The following is a 22,438-nucleotide window of genomic DNA, read 5'->3' as shown; positions in this document are numbered from 1 at the left end:
TGAGTCAGGCCAGTCACAGTGTGGGTCATGTTGGGTTGTTGACTGGAGCGATTGATTGATGGATGAGGTGGGGGATGTGATTAACATCAAAGTTGTCACATTAGTGTAAAGTAGACCAACGGGACTAAATAAGTTAATGCCCCATCACTCTGTTATTAAGAATGGAGAGCAGGAGAGTACAGTACATTTTTCGACACTGCATGTTACCATACAATTGCAGACAAGAACAACACTCTATAGTTGAGATCTCAACAGGCATTGGGATACATGTTTTTTCTCCATAATAGCATACTTGTGTTCCTTAATAATAATAATAGGCTGTGCAAGTGATGTTCCTTTCATAGATTTCAGTCAGTATTCTATGAATAAAAAGCACAGGGAAGTGACTCATGTCATAGCGAGACAGACATATTTTATTCTATTAAAGATGCCACCCGGAGTCTGAGAAAGAGGGAAATGTTGGCGCTTCCATAATGTAAATGTTGATAGGAGCTATGGCTGAACGACAGCTTTATTGATTCATTTGTCATGTTACCTCATTATACTCTCACTAACATTATACCCTCACTAACAACGAGGTATCAATGTACAGCTCTTTCCAGTGGTACTTGTAAGAATAAAATGGCCAATTCAAAAGGTTATCGGGTTATTTGAAGAAGGAGTCCCACACTACTCGTATACTGAGTATAAATGCATTTTTTTTTACTGTGATGTTTGTTTGTTGATAGGTAGTCTTGCTATATCTCCCTTCACATTTACAGTGGTCCTTCTTGGTTTGAGTAAGGTCCAACGCGACAGACATTCTGTAAAGGTGTTGCATTTATCTTGAAGAAAGAAAACAGGAACTTGACACAACGTCGAGGGTTTGGCAAACTCAAATGTTTTTAACGCTAAGAAATGTAGTCCGATATAGTATAAGAGTAGGTTAGGTCATGTTGATTGGTGGCGCAGGTTGGTGAAAGCAGAGCTCACTATGTAATGCAGCACTAAGTCGCTTGGTTTTCATGTTTTATGCATGATGCGTGTATTATGAAAGGATACAGGCGAGACAACACCTTTTTGTACCAGTTGATCCAGGTTCAATTGGCTGGCAACATACAGTACAGAAACAGAAGACACTTCACGCTTGCAAATCCTCTCCAGGCAAATTGTATGAAACATGCTTGGAATTGAAGCCTTTCTGTTTGTCAGGTGAGAGAAGTAGTTGCATTGTGTATTGGAACTGGGTATATATGAACTAATAATTGCCCCTGTAAATAAAAGCTATTGTGCCTCTTGGGATCAGAGAGTGGCTTATGATAATGATAAACGTGACTACATGCCCAAAACACTTGCCCATTATATGTCCAGGGTCCATATAATTCTTCTTAACATGTACATGAATCATGATACCACAAACAAATTCCCTCAAATGGTATACGTACGTGTAATTAGAAAGCCTATGAATTTTTACTGCACAGGAAAACTGCACTTTTAAAGAGGACGAAGCAAATGTTTCGAATATGTGACCCACCCCCTGGATTCGGTCCTATGTAGCAACATTTTAAATAGTGTTTTATTTTACATTGGATAAAAATACAGACTCAGAGCAAGAAAAGTATATATCATACACTGCAGAAGATTGAGAAAGTAGCTTGTAACCCCACTTTTGAGAAAATTAGCCTTGAATGTTTGTTTTTTTACACCTACTGGAGAGCTCTTCTTTGGCTCCACCCATTCAGCATCGTTCACACCCTCTTAATCCTTAGCCCCACCCATCTCTTTAAGGATTCCGTGAGGCCATGTGCCGAACAGAGTGAGTAGTGTAGTAAACAAACAAAGATTTCAAGACTAAAAGTGGTCAAATTAGTAGCCTACAAAAAGGAAAAACTCCAAAAAACTCTGGACACTTGAGCCTATATCCTAGTCTGACTTTGGTACAGGTCATGTTGCTCATGTTATTGTCTGTGGTAAACACACACTATATCAAATTAAATCTAAGTTTGTCACATGCACAGGATACAAGTGTAAACGGTACCGTGAAATGGTTACTTGCATAGTAGAAATATCAAAAACAGAAAGTGTCCAGATAAAAATATGTTGTAAATATTTTATCATTTTTAGATGGCACTTACCCAGACACACTTGCTTAAATTAATGGGTCATGTGAAAATGCTATAACCACCCCCCAGCCACATCTAGCTAAGTGGACGGGTCACTATTGTCTATACATGTACACATGTTCATGGAATTAAATAGATGGCCAGGGATTACGACCTGGGGAAGTGAAGTATTTTGTTTAGACATGTATCTAGCTAGCTAGATACGAATAATTAGAATACTATTGCGACCCAGATCATACACGTAGCGTTAGCTAGCGAGCCCGAAAGCTAATGTTCGCTAGCTACATTATCTAACAGTACGCTTGCATTTGCAATGAAAACAACTTTCTGACTAAATTAGAAAAGTATCATATCTGAAAATGTAGCTGGACTCTTACCCGTTTACATGGATTAATGCTTCATGGCAGACTGGAACCATTGAACTCTGTTTTCTTTGACCAGCGTTGTGTCAAGTACCTCCGGTTCACACTGACCGTGGAGTGTGCAGGCGGTAGTTCATCACAACTTTTTCCAACTGCTCTGTCGATAGCGCCTGCTAAATTCAGGGCATCAATGTTGTTGAAAAAAGTAGCCAAACGTTTGTATGTCTCGATGGCTAACGTTATATCATTCAAAAAGCCGCTGTAGAAATGATTTTCACCACATACTGAGCAGCTCATGTTATAGACAGAAGTGTGCTACATGGCAGACCAATCCAAACTCATCTCCCGGCATGTCCAGCCCATCCATTATCTTAGCCAACCATGCCTAGCGGGAAGGTTGTCTTTTTCTGTGGCTAAACCAACTAGGCTCGGTATTGAACAATTGTATTCATATTTACAGATGGAATACAGGGCACACAAAAGTAACTTTTGATTACAAAATTTTGATCAAAATACATTTAAAAAGACGTTCAAATGCCTCTCCTGTGAAGTAGTGAAATGCAACATACTTCCTGAAAAGGGTCACATATAAAAGTGAAGAATTGTAAGATTTGTTGTTTCTGATTTCCTCCCATGTGTGTTTCCTGTAGTTTGCGGAGACATCCATGGCCAGTTCTTTGACCTGATGAAGCTGTTTGAAGTAGGAGGGTCACCAGCTAGCACACGATACCTTTTCCTGGGCGACTACGTCGACAGAGGATATTTCAGTATCGAAGTAAGTGTTTCAACCTGTTCTAAGAAGATTAAGTTAAAGAAGGAAATGGTTGATGCTTTTGAGTTTGTACATCTGAAACTACTGTTGGTTATACTGTATTGTAAAAAATGTGTTCTCAAAAAATATGCAGATTCATTCCCAATCTCTTTGTTGTTCTCTTTCAGTGTGTGCTGTACTTGTGGGCCTTAAAGATCCTATACCCCAAAACACTCTTTTTGCTTCGTGGGAACCACGAATGTAGACATTTGACGGAGTATTTCACATTTAAGCAGGAATGTAAGTCTGGTTTGAGTTTTTCATTCTAAAGCATTGTACATTCAGCCCGATGCTTAACTTTCAAACGTTCACACAGAAATGTGCTTCTTGGCATAGCATGAAAACAGATATTTGCTCTCTCCTTGATAGGTATTTACATATGAACTATTGCTGTTGTGTTCGGGCTCAGAGTCGAAATAAAATACCAAGGGCAGAGTGAAATTATGCTGGAGTTTTTTTAAATGTCCTTTGGAGGTTTTCTGACACTTTTGAAATGCTTTCCGACCCAGCACACTGCCCTGTGTGTAAGAGCTAGGGGGGTTTGGCCTGGCAACACTCACTCCCTGCCCTATTTCCACCTTGACAGGTAGAATTAAGTATTCGGAGCGGGTGTACGATGCGTGTATGGACGCCTTCGACTGCCTTCCTCTGGCCGCCCTTATGAACCAGCAGTTCCTGTGCGTACACGGAGGACTGTCCCCAGAAATCACAAACCTTGACGACATCAGGAAAGTACGTGTCCTCCCGAACCACGTCCCCTGCATGGCCATGCAATATGCTTGTAATTTGAGCTGCTTACACTATCATTCAGAATGATCTCCTGTTTCACTGTTGATAAAGTATTAAATTCATGGATACATTGGATATTGATGTTGTACTGTTTCTATGCTGTATGAATATATTGCATGTATGGTTTAAACGAGGTTTCATTAAAAGCATAATGGGTGTTCAGTATAAGTAAGATAATCAACTCTCCCTTGCAACAAACATTCACATGGACTTTATTCTAATGGAATTTATCACGTGAAAAGCACTTAAATTGGGATACAGAGACGTTTACACAGAGCATTGTGCAAACTGTTTCTTTCCCCGTTTTGCTGTTCAAGAAAATGAAGACTTTACCCATTTTCCCTTGAAATATTTCCTTTGAAAATAATGACCTTGATAATACAACATGGATTACCTCGCTCTCAATTCGCTCTCAAACGATGCCCCTAGCTAACAGGAGAGTTACATTCGGGCAGAGTCTGGACCGCTCTGATTAAAAATGTTGAAGAGTTGGATCCTGCTTTCTCTCAAATTCAATAACGGCAATTGGATTTTGTGGCTGCAATCAGAGGGTCTCTGTAATCCAATCTGCACTATTGAAGTGTCCATTATCCTACAGTATATACTTTCTCTGGAGAAATCGATACGGTTACTCTGAATGACTGTCGTGAGCTTTTGGCTGATCACATCAATTTGTACCTTTTTCATCCCATTTCTGAAGAGGAAGTATTAGTGTGGGCAAGATTGAATATACCTATTCATGTTTTCTGCTCATAATAGGCACACATTGTCATCCAGTCCACATGTTGTGGGTGTCTTTCACTCAAACACGATGCACCGTTGTAAAACAGAGACCCTACCAACAGTTTTTTATTTTAACCACAGTTCAATGTAGCAAGACTAATTGTCAAATCAAGATCCATCTCAAGTCTTTTACAATGACAAAAACAACTTTTCCATAGGTATCACTTGATCAACACCAACCCATTGAGGAAGCTAAACTGACTGAGTTTCCTCATAGATTAGACATTTTCCTGACCGCTTGACGTTGTCTTTCCCTGTCTCTCCTAACTCTGCGTCCCTCTCTCTTTGCAGTTAGACAGATTCAAGGAGCCCCCTGCGTACGGGCCCATGTGTGACCTGCTGTGGTCGGACCCCCTGGAAGACTTTGGGAATGAGAAAAGCCAAGAGCACTTCACACACAACACAGTGAGAGGCTGCTCCTACTTCTACAGGTGGGCCATCAACAGCATCACCTCCTTCACAAGCTGCGTAGTGTGAAAAATGCTGTGAATGTATTCATTTATTCTTTACAGTGCACATTATTAAGGTTGCACTATGTAGGAAGTGCTACGCCATTTCCTGGTTGCTAAAATTCTAATAGTTCACCTATTTTCAGTTTATGTGATAAAACAAGCAAGTATAGTGTAGAGAATCATTGTACCATCTAAACCGCTGTGAAATATATTTTCCATAACCAGAAATATTGTATTTTCAGCTGTTTGACGCTGGTTTATAAAACAAAAAGTAAAAGACGCAAAAAACTCAACTTAAGACCAGGAAGCCTAGAAATAGCGCACAAATAACAGATTTACCGCTTCTTAAACTTGCTTTCAATGAGACATAGTTATAACTTACATTTCTATGTGAATTTGGTCGGTCACCCAAAAAGTTACATATTGCATCTTTAAGAATGCTATTTTCATGTCAATGTAGAAATGCTGGTGGAAGTGTGGAAGTGTGGAAGTGTGTGTGTGTGTGTGTGTGTGTGTGTGTGTGTGTGTGTGTGTGTGTGTGTGTGTGTGTGTGTGTGTGTGTGTGTGTGTGTGTGTGTGTGTGTGTGTGTGTGTGTGTGTGTGTGTTTGTGCGTGCGTGCGTGTGTGTCATACAATGGACTTGACATTGATCTTAGTGCAACACCTCTGGGCTCTACAGTAATATAACCATTCAAATAGAACAGAGTCCCGGTTCTATTGAAGCATCACTGAACCCTCCATTGCCAGTTCCTTCCAACCCAAGTTATTCTGCCAAATGTTCATTTTCATTCAGTCCCCTTCCAACTCCCTCAGTCTTTCTTATATTGTCTGTGGATATGACAGTAACCGTATAACCTGCATTTGTCATCATCCCAGAGAAACGGGCTTCTCTCTCATTACTCTGTCGCAAGTGTTTATGGAGCACACATATTAACTCCCCTTAAACAGATCCCAGTCGCAGGCAAAGCAAACAGAGGAATGGCTGGAAGCACGGAGGGAGCTCACTCTGTCCGGAATATAATGAACAGGGCCACAGTCCTCTCCAAATGTGTATTTTAGTGCTCTAGTGTCCAGTCATTACAGGTGGATAAACACTCTATGGCCCTGGCATGCCAGTGGTAAAGCCAGCCTGAAGCAGCATAAGCAATCAAACGCTGTGTCTCCTTGAGTGTGCTACACACTGATTTGCAGAATTTTAATTTTTTCAAAACATTATTATTGCATTATATTTTGTATCATGGTCAAAAGGTATTTGAACCTTTTTGAATGGTTCTGTGTTCATTTCACACATATGCTAAACTAAGTGGTCCATGGAAAGCCTCAAAGGTGCATGAGTGCGTTCAGACACCCAAAGAGCTCTATCTAGAATAGAATAAATGTTGGACAGACTTTTTGCAGTTGGTAAATTGATGTCATTTGAAAAGAGACTGCATATCATCTTTGGTAGAGACCTTATTGATGTCACTTGTTCAATCCACTTCAATCAGTGTAGATGAAGGGGAGGAGACAGGTTAAAGAAGGATTTTTATGTCTTGAGACAATTGAGACTTGGAATGTGTTTGTGTGCCATTCAGAGGGTGAATGGGCAAGACCAAAGATTGAAGTGCCTTTGAACGGAGTATGGTAGTAGGTGCCAGGCGCACCGGTTTGTGTCAAGAACTGCAACGCTGCTGGGTTTTTCATGCTCAACAGTTTCTCGTGTGTATCAGGAATGGTCCACCACCCGAAGGACATCCAGCCAACTTGGGGAAGGATCGGATTGGAGCATTGGAGTCAACATGGGCCAGCATCCCTGTGGAATGCTTTCGACACCTTCAAGAGTCCATGCCCCGACGAGGCTGTTCTGAGGGCAAAAACTCAGTATTAGGAATATGTTCCTTGTGTTTGTTATACTCACTGTATAGTGTTTTATGTGGGAACAATAATGGTTATTTGCATTCAAAATGTTATATTGGTCAGGGCTGTGAGATAGATTTGTAGATGAACCAACAGTTTGCTTTAAATGGTCTCGCTTGACTATCTGCTAGACAACACATGCCCGGTCAGGGCGTGAAATGTCACCCCTGTCACTTGAGAGAGGGTAAGACAGTCGTGTTGATGCTCTCGGGTTCTGCCAGTGATATTTCCATCGTATGGCCCTGCCACCGCAGAGATATCTCTGATATCTGAGTGATAGGGATTCAGTATACTACATCGAGTAGTATCGACTATCGAAAGAAAGACAGTGATTTGACAGTGATAGACCCTGTTCGAATACTCCTAATGTATCTTTCCTTCCTCGCTTCCTTGAAGTAATCACAAACCAGACATTACTAGATGGGTTTTTAGCAAACTTGCCATTGCTTTCAACAGTTATGGCATGTCAGATCAGTGATTACTTCAGGGAAGCAAGGAATAAAGGATACATTTTAAGAGTATGTGAACAGATAATTGCTGTTGTAGTATAAACACTTCAGCATTTCAAACAGGATAGTACAGTAAAACTCCAGTCCAGGTTAGCTGCTTCCTCTTGTACCTCTATCCCAACAGCCCCCTGTGTCTTCTTGGCTTGGCTTACATTCCTCTGTGGCTTTTGGCTTGCATTCCAAGTGGCACTCTATTTCCTACATAGTGCACTACTTTTTGTCAAGAGTAGTGCACTATATAGGGAATAGAGTGCCATTTGAAACATAGCCTTGTTGTTTTTCCCAGTGTCGTCGTTTGGATCTGCCTGCAGGGCTCATTGTAATTGCCAGCATACTGGCATGCTGCGTTTATTGGCCAGCTTCAAGTTCCAGACTGAAAGGAGAACAATTCGCCAATCTGAGAGAAAATAATCAGTTTGGTGCTTTTTCCTGGCTTCTGGCAACTGTTTTACCCCAGCGCCATAGGCCCCCTCATAACTGTTTTACACACTACTGAGGCATGAAATTGCACATGAATACAGGCCCCATCTTTTCAAGCCTAGCACAGACACTGTACTGTGTGGTCGACTGTTTTTGAGTAGCCTAAACAGGAAATGACATTGTATTTTAGATGCTTTATGCAAATAGCCCTTGAATGGATTTTGTCTGTTCAGATGATGCACAGAGTACACTGTCAGGTTTGAAGTAGACAGGATGTGCATTTGTTTGTTTATTTGTCAGGGACTCTCACAACGGTTTGGGATGGATCGCATCTGCGCTCCGTCCCAAAACAGATGTCAATTGCGTTCAGCACAAAATGTCTTTAGTCTTCCGAGCAGTGCCTACAGTAGCAACAGCATCTGCTGATGCCTGGAGAAACAAATAGGAGTGAAAATAGTCAATTAAGATGGATATGAGCTACTTTTTTATTTTCCTCGAAGCGATGCTATCACACCATAAAGAAACCACGCGCACTTTGGTTACCGTTCCCGCTGTCGGTGGTGCGTTCTCCTCTCGGGGTCATCAGTAACAGAACAAGGAATGTGACACCGTACCCATTTCTAGGTGTAAGTCCACCTGGAGTGACAAAGCAAAGCAGGCCTCTCAGCTAGGAAGCCTGCAGTGTAACTGTGCCCCTCAAAGCATACCCGTCAGACAAGGAAGTGCAAATTGAGACGGATCGGTTCACTTTTGTTCAAGTTAGAGTATACCGTACCCGTTCTCTTGTCTACTTTCTATTCTGGATATTAACTGGAGGCGGAGGGCTGTTACGAGTTGGCCCGAAGTGCAAGGCCATCTACCTGTCTCACAAAGTAGTGAGCTAACCCTTTAGCTCCGAAAGCTTTCAGCAATGGAGAACCACATTGATTAAAGGGCACAACCATTGTTAGACTAATTAGCAATATCCAGAAACAAACACTTGAGTTTAGCCTTCAGCCCCGCACTTAATTATCAAACACACACGTCAGATTATTTCCAAATGACAGCTGAAGTGTCGTTTTGTCAATGGGAAAATGCGTTGCCTGTTGTGACCTAAAATGAAATAAACATGAGTCGGTTCCACGGTGAGTTTGGTTCTTTGAACAATGATTGCTTTCATGTTTCGTCAGGTTCATTGAATAACCTTCGAAAGTTGTTGTGGTGGGGAGTTCTGAAATGATTATGACACACAGCTCTGTTGTGTTTCCCCAAGGTCTGGAAGTTCATGTGCACTCACTTACTTACTAAACGTTCCTTCTCCGGGAGTTTTCAACGTAACTGGCTTGAAGGGGGTTGTTGGCTGGCTGGCTGGCTAGTGTGACTAGAGCCTCCCTCACTGAGTGCAAAATCACATTTTGGGTTCTTTGGGAATGAAAGGTTATGGCATGGAAAATCCTGAAACTTTACTAAATTGTAATTGCTGGCAGTTTATTTTGGCCGCCTCAATCTCAGACTGATCAGAGCTGCATGAGTACGCAAAAGCTGCACGTGCACACACACACACACACACACACACACACACACACACACACACACACACACACACACACACACACACACACTGAATGCTTATAGAAACCACAAGGTTGAGATTTTATGCTGGATCCTTTGTTTGCCCTTTCCAATGGTTACATGATGAAGGTGCCTGCTATTAAAATACACTTGAATGAATATCTATTTTAAGTGTCAATCCACTGGGCACACACTGGTTGAATCAGCGTAGTTTCCACATCATTTTAATGAAATTATGTTGAACCAACCGTGGAATAGAAGTTGATTTGACGTCTGTGCCCAGTGGGAAAGAAATCGAATCACTGCTTTTTGATCAAATTAGAGCCGTTAATCAAGCATGTGTCGTCTTGTCTTTCAACAGTTATCCTGCTGTCTGCGACTTTCTACAACACAATAACTTATTATCGGTCATTCGAGCCCATGAAGCACAGGACGCTGGGTAAGTTCCCTCTCCCCCCCCCCCCCCCCATCGCTAACTGTTACAGCCGTTCACCTTGGTCAACTATGTCGCTTGAGCCTAGCCAGGAAACCTGGGTAGGAATCCTGCGCTTGCAAAAAAATAGTGTTGAATTCAACTTTATTGAGTTTGGTCGTCAGTGCCCCCTCAAAGGACCGTGGCACCCTTGGTAGCAAGCATGCCATAATATTTGAGAAAAGGGCTGATGAGGCAGTGGCTCCTCCTCAAACTGACAGAAGGCGTGTCACCCTGTTTGTTTACTGCTCCTCCACGAAGACTGTCCGGCCCACTCAAAGAGAAAAAAAACAGCTTGACCTACTAGCTAGCCACAGATCTAGGATCAGGTAACCCTTCCAAAAAATGGATTTCATTAGTCCTCGGGCCATCGTGGACTTCATACACATACTAATAATGTGTTACATCCACTGTACATAATCTAGCAGACACTTTTATCCCGAACAGTTATGCATGCATACATTTTATATACAGATGGTCCTGGGAATCAAACCCACTATCCTGGCATTGCAAGCACCATGCTCTACCAACTGACAGCTACAGAGGACCACACTGTGCTGCAGAAGACCACAAGTACAGTTTTAGGTAGTGTTCTTGTAACAGTGATGGTGCTGATGATGTTGTCTCTCCCTCTAGGTACCGCATGTACAGGAAGAGCCAGACGACAGGGTTCCCTTCTCTCATCACCATCTTCTCAGCACCCAACTACCTAGACGTCTACAACAACAAAGGCAAGCACAGAGTGAATCGTACTCATTACTGCATTAATTTGTTTATTTGTTATGGATCATTTACCACTTGCCAGTGGAGGCTGGTGGGGGGAACTATAGGAGGACGGGCTCATTGTAATGGCTGGAAAGGAAAACATGGAACCGAGTCAAACGTGTGGTTTCCATATGTTTGATATGTGTAATACAGCTCCGTTCATTCCATTCCAGCCATTACAACGAGCCCGTCCTCCTATAGCTTCTCCCACCAGCCTCCTCTGTTGTATGCTGCCCTAGAGTTAGGCTTCGCTCAGCCGATGAGATAAGATTTGGAAGGATGGCCTCGCGACACAACCTGACTCTATTGAACTAGTTTACGGTTGAAGTTGTCAGACACGGATGTTCATACAACATCACAAAAGTAAATCTCGTTTTAAAGTGCATTTTAAATCACAACACACTTTACAGTGAAACAAAAAAGCAAATATCTTTTTAAAGTGCATTTTAAATCACAACACACTTTACAGTGAAACAAAAAAGTAAATCTCTTTTTAAAGTGCATTTTAAATCACAACACACTTTACAGTGAAACAAAAAAGCAAATATCTTTTTAAAGTGCATTTTAAATCACAACACACTTTACAGTGAAACAAAAAAGTAAATCTCTTTTTAAAGTGCATTTTAAATCACAACACACTTTACAGTGAAACAAAAAAGTAAATCTCTTTTTAAAGTGCATTTTAAATCACAACACACTTTACAGTGAAACAAAAAAGTAAATCTCTTTTTAAAGTGCATTTTAAATCACAACACACTTTACAGTGAAACAAAAAAGTAAATCTCTTTTTAAAGTGCATTTTAAATCACAACACACTTTACAGTGAAACAAAAAAGTAAATCTCTTTTTAAAGTGCATTTTAAATCACAACACACTTTACAGTGAAACAAAAAAGTAAATCTCTTTTTAAAGTGCATTTTAAATCACAACACACTTTACAGTGAAACAAAAAAGTAAAGCGAACAAAGAAAAACAGTACAGAGAATCACACTGTACTTGACACAGTGTGATCAGATCAAATGTATGCTTCCTCTATATTAGAGAGAGAGAAAGGGAGAGAGAGAAAGGGAGAGAGAGAAAGGGAGAGAGAGAAAGGGGGAGAGAGAGAAAGAGGGAGAGAGAGAGAAAGGGAGAGAGAGAAAGGGGGAGAGAGAGAAAGGGAGAGAGAGAAAGGGAGAGAGAGAAAGGGGGAGAGAGAGAAAGGGGGAGAGAGAGAAAGAGGGAGAGAGAGAAAGAGGGGTACAGTAGGAAAGGGAGAGAGAGAAAGAAAGGGGACAGTGAGAAAGTGAGAGAGAGAGAGAAAGGGGGACAGTGAGAAAGGAAGAGAGAGAGAGAGAAAGGGGGACAGTGAGAAAGGGAGAGAGAGAAAGGGGGAGAGAGAGAAAGAGGGAGAGAGAGAAAGGGGGGGACAGTGAGAAAGGGAGAGAGAGAAAGAAAGGGGGACAGCGAGAAAGGGAGAGAGAGAGAGAGAAAGGGGGACAGTGAGAAAGGAAGAGAGAGAGAGAGAGAAAGGGGGAGAGTGAGAAACGGAGAGAGAGAGAAAGAAAGAGGGACAGTGAGAAAGGGAGAGAGAGAGAAAGTGAGAGAGAGAAAGAAAGAAAGAAAGAAAGAAAGAAAGGGGGACAGTGAGAAAGGGAGAGAGAGAAAGAAAGGGGGACAGTGAGAAGGGGGGAGAGAAAGAAAGGGGGACAGTGAGAAAGGGAGAGAGAGAAAGAGAGAAAGAAAGAAAGGGGGACAGTGAGAAAGGGAGAGAGAGAAAGGGAGACAGAGAGAAAGGGAGAGAGAGAAAGAAAGGGAGAGAGAGAGAAAGGGAGAGAAAGAGAAAGAAAGGGGGACAGTGAGAAAGGGAGAGAGAGAGAAAGGGAGAGAGAGAGAAAGAAATGGGGACAGTGAGAAAGGGAGAGAAAGAGAAAGGGAGAGACAGAAAGAAAGGGGGACAGTGAGAAAGGGAGAGAAAGAGAAAGGGAGAGAGAGAAAGGGAGAGAGAGAAAGAAAGGGGGACAGTGAGAAAGGGAGAGAGAGAGAAAGGGAGAGAGAGAGAAAAAAGGGGGACAGTGAAAAAGGGAGAGAAAGAGAAAGGGAGAGAGAGAAAGAAAGGGGGACAGTGAGAAAGGGAGAGAAAGAGAAAGGGAGAGAGAGAAAGGGAGAGAGAGAAAGAAAGAAAGGGGGACAGTGAGAAAGGGAGAGAGAGAGAAAGGGAGAGAGATAAAGAAAGGGGGAGAGTGAGAAAGGGAGAGAGAGAGAAAGGGAGAGAAAGGGGGAGAGAAAGAAAGGGGGACAGTGAGAAAGGGAGAGAGAGAGAAAGGGAGAGAGAGAAAGAAAGGGGGACAGTGAGAAAGGGAGAGAAAGAGAAAGGGAGAGAGAGAAAGAAAGGGGGACAGTGAGAAAGGGAGAGAGATAAAGAAAGGGGGACAGTGAGAAAGGGAGAGAGCACGCACACAGTGCCGTGGTTCCAAAACGTTTCACGCGTCTCTTGGGTTGGGTGGGGATGGGATGGACTGGCTGTGGTCCATTTGGCATGCAGTGTCCCAGCACACTCTGGAGGAGGCTGGACACACAGACAGACCTTTATGAAGTGAGTCAGCACAAAAAGTCCAAGAGCGACTCTTTTTGTCCAATCGGGGAACCACAGGGGAATTTAGGGAGAGAATGGGAGAAGGGAAATGGGGCTGTTTTTGACACACATACTCATGGGGGCATATTTTCGCATAGGTGTGAATTGGGGCAAAGCCCGGTGATGAGTTTCCTTGCGGGCATGTGTCAGGATGGTGTGTAGTAGGATTTATTGCAAGGACATCTACAGAAGGAGAGCGGTTTGGAGTTTTTTTATGAGCCTTACAATGGCTGATGTTCACAGCCCCGTCCAGGTTGTTTTTGCTTTGATGTTCCCTAATCTCAGCCCACCTTGATATCTGATCCCAGCTTTGCCAACTCAAAGGTAAAGAGCTTTAAATAGCTGACCTTCTGAAGCACATTCAGGAACGCATGCCATTACTCAGCCCGGGCTCCTGCACAACTAGACCCCTCCCCCTCCATCCCACTCTTTTAGTTTTATTGTGCATTTAACGCCGATTGCATATTTCTTCAGAGTTTTAATGTATTTAATAGGGTGCTCAGTTTTCTAGGATTCTTTTCTTTTCTCTTGAAACAACATGGGATTCTTCACCCTATAGTCCTACAGACGTTCTGACTAAGTACTTAAGAGGAGTACATTATATCATTTGTTATTTCTGTGAAGAACCGCCCAATGAGGCATATAATATGGTTCGAATGGGGCAGGGCGCCCAATTGAAATGCAAGTGACCGTAATAGATTGAACTTCTCTCGTCTTGGACTGGGATCTCGGTTGCGAGTGCCGCGGTCTCGTGATTGATGGCCAATCGATGGCAGCTGTAAATCTAAAAGGGGCCAGTCAGCTAAGCCCGTCAGTCTTTGCAGAGGGGGGGGGGTTGCCAAAATCAGATTAACCAGCCTCCTCCAAATCAGTCTGCGGTCAGTGTGACCTCGCTCACAGTGGAGGTTTGGCAACCCTGACAAAGGCAGGAACCCCCCAGCCGGTGGTCTCGCAGGCAAATAAATACAATTTAAAAAACACAAAGGCCACCATTGCCGAGTCGACATAATGCAACAGCCAAATAACTCTACTTTTTTTTTGATTGGGTTTGATCAATCGTGGAATCGGATGATTCCGTCACCGAGCTACTCGGGTGGCTAGTCTACACGGTCTCGTGTCAGGGGTCAAGTTGTCTGTAGCCACATAAGCTGGAGCTGAGTGATCACTCGGCCAATGTCATCCCCCCCCCCCCCCCCTCTCTCTCACTGACCTGTAAACATGAAAACTGTCTGCTGAAAAACAATATGGGTGGTAAGTTTAGTCGCTGGTGTCAGACAGCTTGGGTTCCTCCAGTCATGAAGACGGGGAATGACACCGCTCCCCAAGTCTATTTCGGAGCGGCAGAGGATTGTCACGCAGTGAAACGAGAACTGAGGGGTTCTCCCCCATCGGAGACAGTAGCTCCTCATACCCCAGAATCCCCTTGTCACTTGAATTCCCAAGACATGTGACTAGGGACTTAGTCGCCGTTCCCATCTTGGATTTGGGAGGTGGAGTTTGGTTTTATTTGAGGAGAAGAGGGTTAAAGCTACTGTGGTGTGATACTGTTGTGATATAAGATATAAGATATGCTTGTGGCAACTATTTATACTTCTAGTACAGTTTATCAGACCTGGGCTCAAAGGAATCTATCTTGTTGAATGCTATATTGGCAAGCTGCTCAACTAAAACCAGCGACTGACCCTTCGCTGGGCCTGCCTCTTGGACAGCAGTTACGCATATCCAAAAATGGCACACATAGTATCAGACGTTTACTGGATTTTCCCCTGCCATATGTTGTTGATTGAGTTTAGACCGTTGGAAATGTGACTGGGAGACAGATGGGAATAGATGGACGATTTGAAAGTGTCAGACTGGGGATTCAGGCTTGGGTGTTGCGAAGTTGTGTTGATCACAAGGTGAAACAGTTAGCCTACCTGCCTCCGAGACAGTCACATAGTTCCCGCTCTATCCTGCTATTCATTGACAGAATGAAAATAGAGATGGAGATGGATGGAGATGTGCTGTTGCTCTAGAGAGGGCTGGCTCAGAGATATGGCCGAGGTCAGAGTTCGGACTCTGTTTCCTGTGGGATTGGCATGTGGCCACATGATCGGTACTGAGCGTAGAGTAAATAGTAGGATGGCATTCCCGAGGCAGGACTACAGGGAACAAGGGAATTTTCCGCCTCGTCACAGTTGACAGCGTGGGGACCTTCTCTGGTAATTCTCCAGGGACCCCCCCCCCCTCCCCCCATAGAGTCAGAGCAAGTCTGAGCATAAACGGGTATGTTCTCTGTTCTGTTTTCCTCTCTGGATTTCTGGTCGGGTAGCTGGATGGGAATCTTGGCATGAGAGGACCAGTTAACCTGTAAAAGTTCCTAGTCCATCATTATCATTTACTCACCATCCTTTTGTGATTTATCTGATTTCTTAGAACTGCAGTTATGATCAAGACCTCAATTATTATTGGTCAATGACATTGACAACTCAATCTGCTTTGTTACTCTAACACTGTACTCTGTAGCCCACTGTATTGTTCCACTGCAACAGTGATTTGACAAGAAACTGGATTAAATATGTGTGGGATGATAAATTCATAAAAGTCAACTGTAGTGGAATAAAATGTAAAACAGCCAATTTCCCTCTATTTCCTGTCTACAGCTGTTATATGAGTGGAATACAGAGAAAGTTAGATAGAAGATGGAGAAAAGCAGAGTAGGGTCGTCCGCTTGTCAGACAGACAGTGGAGGAAGCATTAAGCCAGAGGAAGGAACTCTCTAACTTCCACCCCTCGTCCCTCCAGACAGAGGGGATCAGAGAGCCGTCCTCGTTAAGAAGGGAGGAAAACCCTTCTCGGCAGGCACTCGTCTGTGAATAATGTATGAGAGGGCAGACAGGCGGGCGTCGCCCTTACCGTATTAGTGGTTTTTCCTGTTAGAGCAACCCCACGGATGGTCTGGTCTTCCCCCAAGAAGCACTACAGTAGTAGTTAGTGTTATTAGAGCAACAGAGATGCCCGGTGGTTGTCTGAGGAACTGCAACCAGACTTAAATTAGTTTGAAAATGTATATCGTCGTTTGTGAGTGTTTTATTAGATAGCTAACACAAGATAGCTAACACATAAGTTATGAAAATATGGTCCCTTCAGGAATCAAACCCAGAATGCTGGTGTTGCAAACAACAACCAACTGAGCTTAATGCTTCCTCCACTGTCTGTCTGTCAGACTGCCCTACTCTCCTTTTCTCCATCTTCTATCTATCTTCTATCTATTAGCCGGCTAACACCCGGTTACTCAACCCTGCACCTTAGAGGCTGCTGCCCTATATACATAATGGAGTCACTGGCCACTTTAATAATGGAACCCTAGTCACTTTAATAATGTTTACATACTGCTTTACTCATTTCATATGTCTATACTGTATTCTATTCTACTGTATTTTAGTCAATGCCACTCCGACATTGCTCTTCCTAATATTTATGTATTTCTTAATCCTGTTATTTTACTTTAGATTTGTGTGTGTTGTTGTGAATTGTTAGATACTACTACATTGTTGGGAGCTAGGAACACAAGTATTTCGCTACACCTGCAATAACATCTGCTAAATACTTGTATGTGACCAATCAAATTTGATTTGATTTTGAGCCATGTAGAATGGCTGGTTGCTTGGTAATGACGTAAGAGGGGAAAGTATATTTATATACCAATAACTACGTAGATACACTATATATACCAAGCTATGTGGACAGCCGTTCAAATGAGTGGATTCAGCTCTTTCAGCTGCACACGTTGCTGACAGGTGTATAAAATCGAGCAAACAGCCAAGCAATCTCCATAGACAAACATTGGCAGTACAATGGCCCATATTGAAGAGCTCAGTTACTTTCAACGTGGCACCATCAAAGGATACCACCTTTCCAACAAGTCATTTCTGCCCTGCTAGAGCTGCCCTGGTCAACTGTATGTGCTGTTATTGTGAAGTGGAAATGTCTGGGAGCAACAACGGCTCAGTCGCGAAGTGGTAGGCCACACACGCACACAGAACAGGACCGCCGAGTCCTGAAGCACGTAGGGCGTAAAAATCACCTGTCCTCGGCTGCAACACTCACTACGGAATTCCAAATTGCCTCTGGAAGCAACGTCAGCACAAGAACTGTTCGTCGGGAGCTTCATGAAGTGGGTTATCACGGCCGAGCAGCCATGGAAGATCACCATGCCAAGATCACCAATGCCAAGCGTTGGCTGGAGTGGTGTAAAGTTAATCGCCATTGGACTCTGGAGCAGTGGAAACGCTCCAGAGATGGATTTGTGCTTTCAGAGTTTGTGTGTGTATCTAAGAGAAGGCACAGTAGGTCATAACAATGGCTGTTGATACTGAGGGCTGCACCACTTACTTGCTCCAACACCCGCTCGTCTCACCGCTGTCTCGCCACTACCACGCAACCCCACCCCTCACGAAGCCCAGTGAATGTTAGTCTGTCTATCTGTAGCTGTAAAGACTCATGACATGCAGATGGCTGGCATGCCGCGTTTGATGACTTGCTATTCTCAAACCCCGCCAGGAGACGCAGGAAAGTCCCCCACCGGGGCCAACCTCGGTGTCGGCTTCCCCCCCCCCCCCCCCCTCCGAATCGGGCCACATTGGCTGGTTGTTGGGGGTGGAGGTGGGAGGGAGAGCAGAGGGCTGTATAAAGGGGATGAGGCAACAGTGTCTGTCTGTGTGGTTCCCTGGCCTGTTGCAATGTGATAACACACTTTGACTTATTTAGACAGACTAGGTCAAGGTTCCCCAAATGGTTTTATTTGGCCCCCCAAGTTTTCAAGTAAATTTTGTTATTTTCATTGTTGGACATAAGACTTGTAAACACCAGGAAATCAGCTCCGAGTGATTTTAATTTATGAAATCTGTTCCCAAGTATTCCCATGGACAATAGAGAGACACGACGTGGTCGTATATACAAATGTAAGCAAGGTATGATTACGTTTCAGTCAAACATTATATCTCTTTCTGCTCCTTGCGGTCAATTTGCAGTCTACAAATGATTTGTAGTTATGTTCCAGCACCCGACACAATCCGACTAAGAAAAAATCAGCCCGCTGCTGAATCTGGAAAAGGTCATTGGCTCAGGTCTAGGTCAGATCCTAGTGGAACCGCCATGTGAGCCAATGTAGCAAAATGTCATATAGTTTGTTAAGTCAAACATGTCATCATGTATTTTGACTTGTTTGTTGTTTTTCATAATCATTCTAAAACGTCCATAAGAATATGTCGATTTTTCATAATACAAACAACTGTTGGATTTGTTTGTTCGTAATTATACAGTATGTGTTTCTCTCGTAAACAGTCTAAGGTTTCAACTTGTTATAGATACGTCCTCGGTTTCTGATCCCATTTTTGGTACTTTGCAATTGCCTCCCGGAGAATTCAGCCTTTTCATGCATGTTGGCACAGAAAAAGCTTGGTGTATGCACATTCTTATGGACCTCTGGAGCGGTATTGCATACTGTGGATAATGTGGTCAACCAAAGCACTTCCTCCCGGTTCCCCAATAAACTATGTCCCTTGTTTTATCTCACGTGGATCTTACAAGTAGATTTGCTGTGTTTCTCAAAATGTCTCTGCCTCAACTTTTCCTATCAACATGCCAATAGGGATCTCCAATCTGTCTCTCTGTCTCTGTACCTCCCCCCCCCCCCCCCCCCCCAGCTTACCTCTCCTCTCTCCCTTTCTCTCCTTTCACCCTCTCCCTCCATCCATCCATTGTCAGAAGTGTATGTTTTCTCACTAAGGAAAGGAGGCGATCAGTCTATCAAGCCCATATGCTGAGCGAGTTGTTTTTCCTGGTTTTATTCATGTATAAATCACTGGAAATGATGCTGGGACTGTTGTGGTGGGGGCTTGGAATCAATGTGACATAGCATTGAAATCAAATCCAATCACATTTTATTTGTCACATGCATCTTACCGTGAAATTCTTACTTACAAGCCCTTAACCAACAATGCAGTTAAGAAAAATATTTACTAAATAAACTGAAGTAAAAAATAAAAGAGCAACAATAAAATAACAATAATGAGGCTATATACAGTGACTGTGCATAGATAATAAACAGTGAGTAAAAGGGGGGGGGGGGGGGTCAATGCAAATAGTCTGGGTAGCCATTTAATTAGCTGTTCAGTAGTCTTATGGCTTGGGGGTAGAAGCTGTTTTGGACCTAGACTTGGTGCTCCGGTACCGCTTGCCGTGCAGTAGCAGAGAGAACAGTCTATAACTAGGGTGGCTGGAGTCTTTAGGGCCTTCCTCTGACACCGCCTGGGATAGAGGTCCTGAATGGCAGGAAGCTTGGCCCCAGTGATGTACTGGGCCGTACCCCCTGTTGCGCCTTGCGGTTGGAGGCCGAGACGATTCCATACCAGGCAGTGATGCAACCAGTCAAGATGCTCTCGATGGTGCAACTTTAGAACTGAGGATCTGAGGACCCATGCCACATCTTTTCAGTCTCCTGAGGGGGAATAGGCGACTGTCTTGGTGTGTTTGGACCATGATAGTTTTCTGGTGATGTGGACAATAAGGAACTTGAAACTCTTAACCTGCTCCACTACAGCCCCATCGATGAGAATGGGGGTGTGCTCGGCCCTCCTTTTTCTGGAAGCGCAGAGGATGGGTTTAAAGGGCCAGCCGTGTAGAACAGGCACACGATGCAGATTGACTTTATATTTTCACTTAATAACTCTGTTTTAATTGCTAGGTAGAACGTCCCTCGTGGTATAAAACTGACAGTTATGAGATGGATTTACGGTTTTATGGACAGTTTTATAATACACAATATGGATGTTTTAGAATAGAAGGCACTCTGAATGCATTCATAATTCATTTGTACACCAGTGATTTGATCAACGTGTTACAATAGAAATTGGGTTAACACTATACTTAATGCATGCAGGTATAATTCATTATGATGCAGTTATAATGCATTGTCAGACTTGTCATGAACATGTACAGTATTACCCCATTATAATGTCTTGTAATATTAGTTTGTCCGGATCATAATGATCCGGACAAACTAACAGCCAGTTTGGAAACTATGCACAGAGAGACATAACATACCATAAGCCTTGTTCTAAAGAAAGTTATAATGCATTATACCTGGATGCGTTTAATTGTCAGATGTCTCATACCCACCCCCTCTCTCCATGAGGCTGTTGAGGAGGATGTAATCTCTCATGGACAGACTATGTAAACATAAACGGTACCGTAGCATCTGTCAACAGACTGTGGGATCCAAAGGCTAATGAGTCATTTTGTTCAGATTTTGCACAGATTTTATCACAGGTCATTTGGACAAATCATGATTTTGCATGTTTTAGCATCTTTCAGAAGGTGAGAAGACATTTGGCCCATTTACTTGCCTGTAAGTTGCGAAGAGAGAGGGTATCACGGCTCAGGAGAAGACCCAGATGCAGACAGTTTTGAAATAACAATGGTTTATTACAAAAACAGGGGGGCAGGCAAACGACAGGTCAAGGGCAGGCAGAGGTCAGTAATCCAGAACAGAGTCCAAAAGGTACAGAACGGCAGGCAGGGTCAGGGTCAGGTCAGGCAGAATGGTCAAAACCGGGAACTAGAAAAACAGGAACTAGAGTAAAACAGGAGTACGGGGAAAACGCTGGTAGGCTTGACGAGACAAGATGAACTGGCAACAGACAAACAGAGAACACAGGTATAAATACCTTGGGGATAATGGGGAAGATGGGCAGCACCTGGAGGGGGGTGGAGACAAACACAAAGACAGGTGAAACAGATCAGGGTGTGACAGAGTGTAGAGCATCTGACCTAAAGGGATTTTAGTTCTGGGTTAACCGAGATTAAGGAGGATATAACTTTACAGAAATAAATGTATTGTGTAGAACAGAAATGATTATCTGACACATAGAACAGGTCATCATGTCAGCTCTATTCATTATATATCTGTCTGCAACATACAGAGTGTTTCCTGTCCCTGAATTCATACTTACAAAATATAAAACATTTTAGTAATGAAACTTAAATGACTGAAGTAAATATTTAAGTCAATCTAACTTGTGTTTTGTCTGTTCCTTATAGCTGCAGTGCTGAAGTATGAGAACAACGTGATGAACATCAGGCAGTTCAACTGCTCCCCTCACCCCTACTGGCTGCCCAACTTCATGGACGTCTTCACCTGGTCCCTGCCCTTTGTTGGGGAGAAAGGTGAACGGGACACACGCACGCACGCACGCACACACACACACACACACACACACACACACACACACACACACACACACACACACACACACACACACACACACACACACACACACACACACACACACACATACACACACATGAAGTTAATTTCATTCATGCATATGATGGCAGAATACATTTAGGGAACTGTTGTTGTGGCTGTTATTAGTACTCAAATGCAGTCACATGCATCGGTATATGTGGATATAGTCATGCCTAACAATACAACAACCAGAAATAACAGTTGAGATGACCAATTATCACGCCCAGTGGTATGTGTGGCTGTAGTCATGCCTAACCTACAGTATCAACCAAAAATATCAAATGAGATGTGTCCATGACAATTATCGGTCCTGTTTTATTTGAAGTTCTTCTTATGAAGGCTTCATAAAGCCTTTACATGGGCTTCATAAGCACAACATAGATGCTTCACAAATCATCTATAACCGTTTATCATGCTCTTTAAAGATTCATAATGTGGCATAACTGTGTGACATAAGCATCAATTTAGTTGTTCACATTGATCTTTTATAGAGCATGAAATACGGTTCTAGATGATTTGTGACCCATTTATGCAGCGCTTATGACGCCTATATGAATGTGTTATGAAGTCTTCATAAGATAAACTTCAAATAAAGCGGGACCAAATTATCACATCAAATGTC

At 43.1% G+C, this 22,438-nt stretch overlaps 1 protein-coding gene across 6 annotated transcripts in view; it reads left to right on the top strand.

Moving 5' to 3' along the window:
* LOC109906539 (serine/threonine-protein phosphatase 2B catalytic subunit alpha isoform) overlaps positions 1–22,438 on the top strand; it is a 104,287-nt gene that overhangs the window by 53,250 nt on the left and 28,599 nt on the right. For all 6 annotated transcript variants that reach the window (XM_020504278.2, XM_031792123.1, XM_031792121.1 and 3 more), the window contains exons 3-9: positions 3,115–3,239; positions 3,404–3,515; positions 3,862–4,007; positions 5,139–5,278; positions 10,037–10,114; positions 10,784–10,878; positions 21,609–21,734. In XM_020504278.2, the coding sequence (XP_020359867.1) occupies positions 3,115–3,239; positions 3,404–3,515; positions 3,862–4,007; positions 5,139–5,278; positions 10,037–10,114; positions 10,784–10,878; positions 21,609–21,734 (822 nt within the window). The remainder of the gene's footprint in view (positions 1–3,114; positions 3,240–3,403; positions 3,516–3,861; positions 4,008–5,138; positions 5,279–10,036; positions 10,115–10,783; positions 10,879–21,608; positions 21,735–22,438) is intronic.

Source organism: Oncorhynchus kisutch, linkage group LG16 (assembly GCF_002021735.2).
Source record: "Oncorhynchus kisutch isolate 150728-3 linkage group LG16, Okis_V2, whole genome shotgun sequence".
NCBI lineage: Eukaryota > Metazoa > Chordata > Actinopteri > Salmoniformes > Salmonidae > Oncorhynchus > Oncorhynchus kisutch.
The sequence above is the reverse complement of the archived record's forward strand: the minus strand, read 5'-3'. Positions and strand labels throughout refer to the sequence as shown.